Genomic DNA, 12105 nt, shown 5'->3' with positions numbered 1-12105 from the left:
CAAAATTTCAGTAGATCATGTATTTTAGATGGTCTCACTGTAGATTTAAAGGGATGGATATTCATTGCTTAGATAGTATACACCTACCTCATGGTCATGATTGCGAAGGCCAATGCTGATAGAGCGACTAGCTCTCGAGATAACTGCCGTCATGGCATAAAGATTAATAAGAACATCAGCCACTCTCTTCACTAACAGTTGCTCTTCCACTATAGTCTGAAGAGGGAGAGACACATAATTTCATTATGATAATCTTATCTTGTAAAAAATGAAACTCACTAGAACTTTAGTAAGTTTGATCATTTCAATATTTGACTTGGTCTGGTTAAATATGAAAAGGTTTCAAAAATATGGGGCTGAAATTCCTCCTTGAAAAGCAAGAGGATGTCTTGTTTTCACCATAATTAACTACTCATTATGCTTATGTAACTTATACACATGTACTCCCTAACTTATCTAATTCAAATAGTCAATACACATGCAGACAGTCAAATCGCTGTAATTTTAAAAACCTCAAACAAATAACCCTGAAATCTATATTTTGACCTAGCTCTCTAAACCTACTGTGATAACTAAGGGCTTTTAAACTTGGTATCAATCTGGTGGTCCTCTTTTTAACCTTTTCCAGTGCCTCTATAATGCACACCATGTGAGGAAACCAAAACTGGACACAGCATTCTAGATATGGCCTAACCAAAGTCTTCTACAAGGACACTATTGTGTTTTTTGTGTTATATTGCATCATCCTAGCAATACATCCCTATACTCTATTCGCTTTTAATATAGCTTTGTGGCAGTGGTTGTGAACCTTTCGAGACTTGTGTACTATAATACCTAGGTTTCTTCCCTGCTAAACAGACTTTAGTTCAGAACCCTGTGTCAGATAAACATGCTGGCATTAGTCCCATCCACAGGAATAACACCATAATTATCTACAGTAAATGTCATCTGTCAAAAGCGGGCCCAGTCCCTCATCGCATCTAGATCTGATTTGTAGTCATTTTTTCTCATTCAAGGTTTTTAACACCAACACAAATCTTTGTGTCATCCACAAACTTGCAGACGGTACCCCCAATGCCTACATCCAGATTAATATAGATTGTGAAGATCGTTACCAATGGTATACTTTTCCATGACATAATGCTTTCAAAGTGTCTATTTATACAACACATCTAGCTTCACTGTCAAATACAGAAATACTATTAAAATACGAGGTGTTTTATAACACCATTTGCTGCACAGAGGGTGCTTGGTAGTTTAATATGCTGATCCAGTTCACGAGTCCCTGATTCATTTCCATCATTAAGTCCAATTTCTGCTCATTCTCTTTATGGTTGTGGCACTCCTACCCGGTTTGGTTTATCTCCTTGCCATTTACTCCTTACTAATAGTCTGGTCTGAACTGGTCAATACTCTTGCTGTCCTCTTTTCAGGATCCATTCTCTTAACAAAGATCCAAATGAACAAAGATTGAGGTCCCAACTTAAATGGGCCATATCACTAATGTATTGAACTCTGATCACAAAACACCACTATTAAACACACCATTAAACAATTAGCAATATACTGTAGTTGGACATGCTGCAAAATAGAATACACCTCAAAATAACAATGCTGCACAGCAAAGTAAATAACTGGCAATGAAGCCCATATCTCACTTGTAGTTCATGAGTTAATTTCTAGGAGGCATGTTCCCCACAGGTAACTGCTCTCTTTAACTGCATTTTCTCTTCTCTAAAAATGTGCTTTTGTGATTATTCCGTAAAAAAATTAATACACTTTATAAACATATCACATGTATACATCTTAAGATTTTACATCTGTGTACACTTCCTGTCTACAGAACTTTATTTTACCTTTTTTTTTTTTACTGTGCTCACATTTTTGTATCAACTCTTTCCATTCTAAATTCTTATGTACATATTTATGATATGTAAATGTGTAATTACAGGCTGTGGCCATTAGATGGCACTGAATTATGTTTTCCTGACATACTGCTTTGATATGTTTTCACCTGCAAATTGTTCCTCAGTAACTAAAATTTCTAATGTCCAAAACAAGATTGTAAACATTTTTAAAAAATTTAATACTTCACAATAGCATGGTTACATTTATCCAATGAATTGTCTTTTGTCTCTTAATATCTTCATTAAAGTTTTACTTGAAGGCCTTAGCCTCCCCCAGAAGCCTAGGCTTGGTCTTAATATTTTGAAGTGGAATTCAGATTGTGAAGTCTGAGCATGTGTAGTGTACCTAATTTCCCAGAAAGCACAAGTACCAGTGATCTGTACTGATGGAGTATTCTTCTTTACATTCTAGCAGTTTGCGCTCAGTTTTGCTTTCAAATTTATTTGAAGAAAAGCTAGAGGTCAAATTTGAAAAGCTTTGCGCTTGTAAAGTTTACAATGAGTGTTTTCTTAAAAAACTCATATTTTGAGCGAGTCTTTTTTCAGGGTAATTTAGTTAATTTTTCCACAAAATACCAATTAAATTTTCAATCAACAGAAAACTTCTCTAATTATCTCACCTTTTTGCTGACAGAAAATGAAATGTTCTAATTGGTAATACCCGAGAGACAGGGAGAGAAACAGTGCGTCTTTCCTTATTCTAATTTGATTCCTTTTTAAAATAAGAAAACAAGTTGTACATTGCAGGCAAACAGAATCTCTGAGGGACATGGACAGGAGGGAAGTATATGAGGGGTAAGGGAGTGCTTAGAGGGAGCAAAATTTAAGAGTGGATGTACGATGAAGGGTAAGATGAGTGACAGCAGAGTAACTGAGAGGGGACGATATAGGGGTTTAAGGAGACAGTTAAAAGGAGATGGAGTAGTGGTGGGAGTAAATAGTGTTAGTGATAGGAAGAAGAGAGAATAGGAGTACCAATGGGTGGTGGTGGGGGAGGGAAGAGCGCTGCTGAGGGTTACATTTTTTCTGCAACCCCCACCAAATGCAGCTCATAACTTTCATTGTTTCCTTTCCTCACTACACCATGTCACACCCTCACCATATCCCTAAAAGGAAAAAAAAACACAGAAGTAGAAGTGAATATAGAAAGAAGGAAATAACAAGAGTTAAGGAGAGAGAAGCAGGAGCGAAAGAGAGAGAAACAACATGAAGACAACAGACACTGGTGAGACAGAAACTATATTCTTCAATTTACAGTTGGCAATTCCATGGGAGATCCACGAGTTATGTAATAAAGATGTCATCAAAAACCAAAGTTTCAACTTAAAATGTTTATATTTTTACAGCGTACTTGATTTTTTTTTGCCACAAACACATTCTATTAGAATAGCAACATTCTAATTACCTTGCCAAATCTGTACAGTAAGTTTTCCACTGAGGATCCCAAACAATACACATTCTCCTCCAATTTTTTGGCACTCTCCTGTAGGAAACAAATTCAAATATACCCTTTAATCAATGTTTACAACTTTGCTGCCTCTATCTCATCATCCTTCATTGTCATTATCAATTTCAATCTGTACAAGCTGCATGTCAGCATGGATTTGTTAAAGACAAATCATGTTTGACTAATTTGATCGAGTTCTTTGATGAAGTAATGCAGAGGATTGATGGGGGTAAGTGCGGTTGATGTTTATATGAATTTTCAAAAGGCGTTTGACAAAGAACTACATAATAGACTTGTTAGCAAAATTAAAGCCCATGGGATTAAAAGGACAGTGGCAGCATGGATACAAAATTGGTTAAGGAACAGAAAGCAGAGTAGTGGTGAACAGAGGAAGTATACAGTGGTGTTCCCCAGGGATCGGTATTAGGACCACTGCTCTTTTGACATATATTAATGACCTGGACTTGGGTATACAGGGCATAATTTCAAAGTTTGCATATGATACGAAACTCAGAAATGTAGTAAACAATGAGGAGGATAGTAACAGACTTCATGAGGATATAGACAGACTGGTGAAATGGGCAAACACATGGCAGATGAAAATAACGCAGAGAAGTGTGAAGTGATACATTTTGGTAGGAAGAGTGAGGAGAGACAATCGGTGTTAAATGGTACATGTTAAAGGGAGTGCAGGAACAGAGAGACCCGAGTGTGTATGTACACAAATCTTTGAAGGTGGCAGGACAAGTTGGGAAGGCTGTTGAAAATGCATGTGGGATACTTGGCTTTATTATTAATAAAGGAATAGAATTCAAAAGCAAGGAAGTTATGCTAAACCTTTATAAAACACTGGTTAGGCCTCAGCTGGAGTAGTGTGTTCAAATCAGGGCACCACACTTTAAGGAAGGATGTCAAGGCCTGAGAGAGGGTACAAAAGAGATTTACTAGAATGGTACCAGGGATGAGGGACTTCAGTTATGTGGAGAGACTGGAGAAGCTGGGGTTGTTCTCCTAAGAGCAGAGAAAGTTAAGAGGAGATTTGATAGAGGTGTTCAAAATCATGAATGGTTTTGATACAGTAAATAAGGAGAAACTGTATCCAGATCTGGCATGCACTGCCTGGTGGAAGTAGGTTCAATAGTAACACTCAAAAAAGAATTGGATAAATACTTGAAGGGAAAACATTTACAGGGCTATGAGGAAAGAGCAGGGAAGGGGTATTAACTGACTAGCTCTACTAAAGAGCTGACACAAGCACAATGGGCCGAATGGCCTCCTTCTGCGCTGTATCATTCTATGATTCTCACCAGACTTTTACCTCTTTGCCAAGACACAAAACGCTTTGGTATCATAAGGTTACCACATTAAGCAGCCAGAGGCAAAATTTACCAAAATAAGATAGCCAAGTTCAAATGTCTTTCAAATCTGCACTTTTAGCTCCGCCCTCTAAATGGGCATCCCGACACTGTGGCTATTGGGCCACCTTTTAATTAAATCTTCAAAAGACTAGCTTTCGGATTGCAGATTACAATTGACTCGTTACTAAATCAATATATACAATTATTTCTTTCTAAATTTAAAGGGAAAAGGAAGTGCTTTTAAATTTGAAATACCTACCCTTCTTGTCACTAAGCTGTTTTGTGACATCACCAACAAAGGTAGGTACCAAGGAGCAGCTCCTCTGAAAGCAATGGGACTGTAGCTTTGGACTGACTGGACTAGCCTGATCTGACAGTCGACAATGTTGCATGACCCCAGAAACCACACTACCAGCTGCTGGGAGACACATGGGCTTACTTTTTGCTGGAGACATCACAAGCTGGCCTTGCAGAAGATTGACCATCACTGACCTCAGTTGAAAGTTAAGAATTGATATTTGCAAGTCACTAAATATTTTGATAACCTTTTACCAAAATGCACAGGGGAAGTACTTTGAATTAAACACTCCTCTAAACTCTTCTCCACTTTCAAATAGGAAATCATAAACTTAAGCATATGGAGGAAATTGCTGATAACGAACCCACATTCTACTACAATGTGGTGCATCATAGTACTGTACTAGTACAAGTAGCATTCTGCCCCAAATACAGGTTCATTTCTTTAGGTCAGCTGGGCACCTGCTACACATAGAAACCCATCACCATGCACAAGAATCTTCAACCCAAACTCCACACAGGGTATTTCTTTGCTCAAAATGGGGACAAGTTTAAAAAGAACTGATTTATAATATTGTTACATATAAAAATACTGTACTTTAAATCGGTTCTTTATAAACTGATCTCATTACAAAAGCATAGAGAAAATCCCCCCCCACCCCCCATGCAGCCTTTCTGCCACTTGCCCAAATCCAAAAAACTTAGCTACAAGTTAGCAATAGCCAAGGCATTGGAACCTCCACTGAGACACGTGCTGCTGCATTGTAACCAGCTGTACAATGGAAGTCCACCTTTAGCTTGGTGGAAGGGCCTATGCAGGGCAGCTTGTAATGTGCCAGCGTGTCTAAGTCCAAGTTCAAATGTCAGTTAACTCATCATCAATTGGTTAATCCAGCTGCTCACGTGAGGATCTTTGACAGAGATTTGCCTGCTCCTCTCAGGATGTTGAGCAGCAGTCAGTAAAGGCCAGGGTGCTTCCTCCCTGCTAACTTTTCTCCTTTTATGGCTATATACGCGACTTTAGAATGCATCCCCTGGCTCATTTATCTAACCCAACTTCATCTGAAATCTACGCTTGGTCTTAAATCCCCGTTGCTTAATGTCAGAAGAAAGCAACTAATAATTATTGTAGGATTATATAGGATATTACAAGCCTTTCTACCATCTACAAGGCACAAGTAAGGAGTGTGATGGAATACTCTCCACTTGCCTGGATGAGTGCAGCTCCAACAACACTCAAGAAGCTCGACACCATCCAGGACAAAGCAGCCCGCTTGATTGGCACCCCATCCACCACCTTAAACATTCACTCCCTCCACCACCAGCGTTCCGTGGCTGCAGTGTGAACCATCTACAAGATGCACTGCAGCAACTCGCCAAGGCTTCTTCGGCAACACCTCCCAAACCGGTGACCTCTTCCACCTAGAAGGACAAGGGCAGCAGGCGCATGGGAACACCACCACCTCCAAGTTCCCCTCCAAGTCACATACCATCCTGACATAGAAGTATATCACCGATCCTTCATTGTCGCTGGGTCAAAATTCTGGAACTCCCTCCCTAACAGCACTGTGGGAGTACTTTCACCACATGGACTGCAGCGGTTTAAGGCGGCGGCTCATCACCACCTTCTCAAGGGCAATTAGGGATGTGGGCCTTGCCAGCAACACCCACATCCCATAAGCAAATAAAAAAATATATATACAGCGCAGAAACAGGCCATTCGGCCCAACCAGTCCATGCTGCCATTTATGCTCCACTCGAGCCTCCTCCTGTCTTTCCTCATCTAACTCTATCAGCATAACCCTCTATTCCCTTCTCCCTCATATGGTTATCTACCCACCCCTTAAATGTATCTATACTATTCGCTTCCACCACTCCCTGTGGTAGCGAGTTCCACATTCTCACCACTCTCTGGGTAAAGAAGTTTCTTCTGAATTCCCTATTTGATTTCTTGGTGACTATCTTATATTGATGGCCTCTAGTTTTGCTCTTCCCCACAAGTGGAAACACTCTCTCTGTATTTTCTCTATCAAAACCTTTCATAATTTTAAAGACCTCTATTAGGTCACCCCTCAGCCTTTTCTTTTCAAGAGAAAATAGACCCAGCCTGTTCATCCTTTCCTGATGGGCATACTCTCGCATTTCTGGTATTATCATTGTAAATCCTTTTTGCACCCTCTCCAGTGCCTCTATATCCTTCTTATAATATGGCGACCAGAATTGTACACAGTACTCCAAGTGTGGTCTAACCAAGGTTCGATACAAGTTTAGCATAACTTCACTACTTTTCAATTCTATACCTCTAGAAATAAATCCTAGTGCTTGGTTTGCTTTTTTTTTTAATGGCCTTGTTAACCTATGTTGCTACTTTTAGTGATTTGTGTATTTGTACTCTGAGATTCCATTTGTGTATTTGATCTTCTACCCCATTTGGATTAGTATTTTCCAAGTAATATGTGACCTCCCTATTTTTCTTACCAAAATGTAATACCTCACATTTATGTGTTGAAATTCATTTGCCAATTATATGCCCATTCTGCAAGTTTATTAAGTCTTCTTGTAATTTGTTGCAGTCCTCCTCAGTATTGACTATCCCCCCAATTTGGTGTCACCCACAAATTTAGAAATGATGTTTTTGATTCCAAAGTCTAAATCATTAATATAAATTGTGAACAAGTGGTCCCAGCATTGATCCTTGTGGAACACCACCTCCCACCTTCTGCGACTCTGAATAGCTACCCTTTACCCCTAATCTCTGCTTTCTGTCTTCAAGCCAGCTACCGATCCATTCTGTTACTTGTCCCCCGACTCCACATTCTGACCTTATTCTTGTCCTGGGATGGGGGTGGATCGTCCTATGAGGAGAGATTGAGTAGACTAGGCCTATATTCTCTAGAGTTTAGAAGAATGAGAGGTGATCTTATTGAAACATACAAAATTCTTACAGGGCTTGACAGGGTAGATGATTCCCCTGGCTGGGGAGTCTAGAACCAGGGGTCACAGTCTCAGAATGAGGGGTCGGCCATTTAGGACTGAGATCAGGAGAAATTTCTTCACTCAGAGGGTGGCGAATCTTGGGAATTCTCTACCCCAGAGGGCTGTGGGGGCTCAGTCATTGAGTATATTCAAGACAGAGATCAATAGATTTTTGAATATTAAGGGAATCAAGGGATATGGGGATAGTGCAGGAAAGTGGAGATGAGGTGAAAGATCAGCCATGATCTTATTGAATGGCGGAGCAGGCTCAAAGGGCCAAGTGGCCTACTCCTGCTCCTATTATGTTCTTATTCATTAGTCTATTATGTGGTACCTTATTAGAGGCCTTTTGAAAATCTAGATAAATTACATCTACTATGTTACCCTTGTCTAGTCTCTCTGTTACCTCTTCAAAAAATTCAATGAGGTTGGTCAAGCAAGAGTTTCCCTTTTGAAATCCATGCTGACTATTCATCATTATATTTTTGGTTTCTAGATTTTCTTCTATTTTCTCCTTTAGTAGGGATTCCATAATTTTTCCTACCACCGATGTTAAGATGACTATAGTTCCTTGGACATGTTGTATATCCCTTCTTAAATATAGGTATTACATTAGCTATCCACCAGTCCTTTGGCACAACACCTTGTTCTAATGAATTATTAAATATGTGTAGTAATGCCTCTGCTATCTCTTCCCTAGATTCTTTTAAAATGCATGAATGTAATCCATCCGGACCACGGGTTTTATCCTCTGAGTTTGATTAGTTTATTTAATATTTCTCCTCTTTTTATTTTAAATGCAGTTATCTCATTTCTAATCTCATCATCCAATGTCATGTCCACTTGTTCTGTTTCCTTGGTAAATACTGAAGCAAAGTAATTATTTAATATTTCTGCCATCTCTCTATCGCTACCAGGTAAGGCCTCAGAGCGTCAGCGGGAATTTTAGCGGCAGCAGCGGGGCTATAAAAGGCTCCAGAGACCAGGTAAGGCCTCAGAGCGTCTGCGGGAATTTCAGCGGCAGCAGCGGGGCTATAAAAGGCTCCAGAGACCCAGGTAGGCCTCAGAGCATCGGCGGGAATTTCAGCAGCAACAGCGGGGCTATAAAAGGCTCCAGAGACCAGGTAAGGCCTCAGAGCGTCTGCGGGAATTTCAGCGGCAGCAGCGGGGCTATAAAAGGCTCCAGAGACCCAGGTAGGTTTACCAGTCTCCGAACTCGGAACTCAGAGGGAAGGAGAGAGGTAAAAAGAAATCGAAGTGTGACATCACCAGAAAGCAGGTAAGTCATTGGTTGGTGAGTATTTCTCTCTTTTTAAACTTAGAAACTATAAACCACAGAGTTTAAGGTGTGATATTCATCATCTAGAATCGGGGCAGAGGGTATTAAAAAATAATATTAATAAATTTAATTAATTACATAGAATGGGAGAGCAGGTGATGTGTTACTGCTGCAATATGTGGGAGCTGGTGGACACCACTGATGCTCACGGTGATCACATTTGCAGTAAGTGTTGGCTGCTCGAGGAATTCCGGCTCCGTGTTGATGAGCTGGAGTCCGAGCTTCAAACACTGAGACACATCAGGGAAGGGGAGAGTTACCTGGACTCTGTGTTCCAGGAAGTAGTCACACCAATTAGATTAACTAATTCAGATGTAGTCCGTGGTCAGGGACAGGAGGGTGCGACTATGAGTGAGGCAGGTACGGGGATCCAGGAGGTAGTGTTGGAGGAGCCGCAGCCCTTGCTCTTGTCCAACAGGTTCGAGGCTCTTACTCCCTGTGAGGACAGGAGCAGGGACTGCAGGGAGGATGAGCAACCTGGCCACAGCACCGTGGAACGGGGGGCCATTCAAGTGGGGGGAGTAAAAAGAAATGTTGTAGTGGTAGGGGATAGTATCATAAGGGGGATAGATAGGGTTCTTTGCAGCCGAGAGCGAGAGTCCCGAAGGTTGTGTTGCCTCCTCTGGGCTGGAGAGAAACTTGGAGTGGGAGGGGGAGGATCCAGTTGTCGTGGTCCATGTTGGTACCAACGACATAGATAGGACAAGGAAAGAGGTTCTGCTGAGGGAGTATGAGCAGCTAGGGGCCAAATTAAAAAGCAGAACCACAAGGGTAATAATCTCTGGATTACTACCTGAGCCACGAGCAAATTTGGCTACGGTAAATAAAATCAGAGAGTTAAATGCGTGGCTCAAAGACTGGTGTGGGAGAAATGGGTTTTGCTTCTTGGGACACTGGCACCAGTACTGGGACAGGAGAGAGCTGTTCCGTTGGGACGGACTTGGCCAGTGCTGGAACTAGAATCCTGGCGAATCGAATAACTAGGGCTGCAGAGAGGGCTTTAAACTAATTAGTGGGGGGGAGGTTTCAAGAGAGCAAAAAATAAAAATGTCAGCGGAGAAGGCAATAGAGCAAAGTAGCAGTGGGGAAATTAAAAACCAGAGCGTGTCAGGAAGGGACAGAATATATAAAGATAAAGGTAAAGTAGTAAAGGGGGTAAAAGCAGGAATAAATTGTCACAAAACATATTTAAAAGTTCTTTATCTGAATGCACACAGCATTCGTAACAAAATAGACGAGTTGACGGTACAAATAACTACACATGGGTATGATCTGGTGGCCATTACAGAAACATGGCTGCGAGGTGACCATGATTGGGAACTAAACATCCAGGGGTATTTGACTATTAGGAAGGGCAGACAGGAAGGAAAGGGAGGTGGGGTTGCTATGTTAATCAAGGATGGAATCACTGCAATAGTGAGAAATGATATTGGGTCAAAGGATCAGGATAGTGAAACAGTTTGGGTGGAGATAAGGAATAATAAGGGGAAAAATTCACTAGTGGGCGTAGTCTATAGGCCTCCAAACAGTTGCAACTTTATTGGTCGGAGTATAAATCAGGAAATAGTTGGGGCTTGTAATAAGGGAACAGCTATAATCATGGGAGATTTTAACTTTCATATTGACTGGACAAATCAAATTGGGCAGGGCAGCCTTGAGGAAGAGTTCATAGAGTGCATTAGGGACGGGTTCCTTGAGCAGTATGTTACTGAACCAACCAGGGGGCAGGCAATCTTAGATCTGTGTAATGAGACAGCATTAATAAAAAATGTCCTAGTAAAGGATCCTCTTGGTAAGAGTGACCATAACATGGTTGAATTCCAAATTCAGTTGGAGGGTGAGAGAGTTGGATCTCAAACCAGCATACTAAGCTTAAATAAAGGAGACTATGAAGGTATAAGAGCAGAGTTGACTAAAGTGGACTGGGAAAATAGATTAAGGTGTAAGACGGTACAGGAGCAGTGGTGTACATTCAAGGAGATATTTCACAACTTTCAAGAAAAATATATTCCACTGAGGAAAAAAGGGCGTAAGAGAAAAGACAGCCATCCGTGGCTAAGTAAAGTAATAAAGGATAGTATCCGACTGAAAACAAGGGCATATAAAGTAGCCAAATCTAGTGGGAGGATAGAAGATTCGGAAGCATTTAAAAGCCAGCAAACAATAACTAAAAGATTAATTAAGAAAGGGAAGATAGATTATGAAAGTAAGCTAGCAAAAAATATAAAAACAGATAGCAACAGTTTCTACAGTTATATAAAAAGAAAAAGGGTTGCTAAAGTGAATGTTGGTCCCTTAGAGGACGAGACCGGGAAATTAGTAGTAGGGAACATGGAGATAGCAAATACGCTGAACAAATATTTTGTATCAGTCTTTACAGTAGAGGACACACAAAATATCCCAACACTGGACAAACAGGGGGCTATATGGGGGGGGAGGAGCTAAACACGATTAAAATCACTAAGGAGGTGGTGCTCGGTAAGATAATGGGACTTAAGGCAGATAAATCCCCTGGACCTGATGGCTTACATCCTAGGGTCTTGAGAGAAGTAGCGGTAGGGATTGCGGATGCATTGGTGGTAATTTTCCAAAACTCCCTGGATTCAGGAAAGGTCCCAGCAGATTGGAAAACTGCTAATGTAACGCCGTTATTTAAAAAGGGAGGTAGACAAAAGGCTGGAAACTATAGACCAATTAGCCTAACATCTGTGGTTGGTAAAATGTTGGGAGCCCATTATTAAGGAAGCAGTAACAGGACATTTGGATAAGCATAATTTAATC

The 12105-nt window shown here is 40.8% G+C and overlaps 1 protein-coding gene across 3 annotated transcripts in view; it reads right to left on the bottom strand.

The window, feature by feature from the left end:
* The window catches only part of acad9 (acyl-CoA dehydrogenase family, member 9), a 72345-nt gene that overhangs the window by 7801 nt on the left and 52439 nt on the right, over positions 1-12105 (bottom strand). For all 3 annotated transcript variants that reach the window (XR_015080045.1, XM_086001723.1, XM_086001724.1), the window contains 2 exons: positions 3313-3390; positions 88-216 (listed from right to left, as the gene is read on the bottom strand). Coding sequence is in view for 2 of the 3 variants with exons in the window: in XM_086001723.1 (XP_085857849.1) it covers positions 88-216; positions 3313-3390 (207 nt within the window). In the remaining variant the exon portion in view is untranslated. The remainder of the gene's footprint in view (positions 1-87; positions 217-3312; positions 3391-12105) is intronic.

The sequence above is a fragment of the Somniosus microcephalus genome, chromosome 11, assembly GCF_052327205.1.
Source record: "Somniosus microcephalus isolate GS21.2 chromosome 11, FLI_Smic_1.0, whole genome shotgun sequence".
NCBI classification, from domain to species: Eukaryota; Metazoa; Chordata; class Chondrichthyes; order Squaliformes; family Somniosidae; genus Somniosus; species Somniosus microcephalus.
Note: the sequence above shows the minus strand (reverse complement) of the source record. Positions and strands in the feature narration are given on the sequence as shown.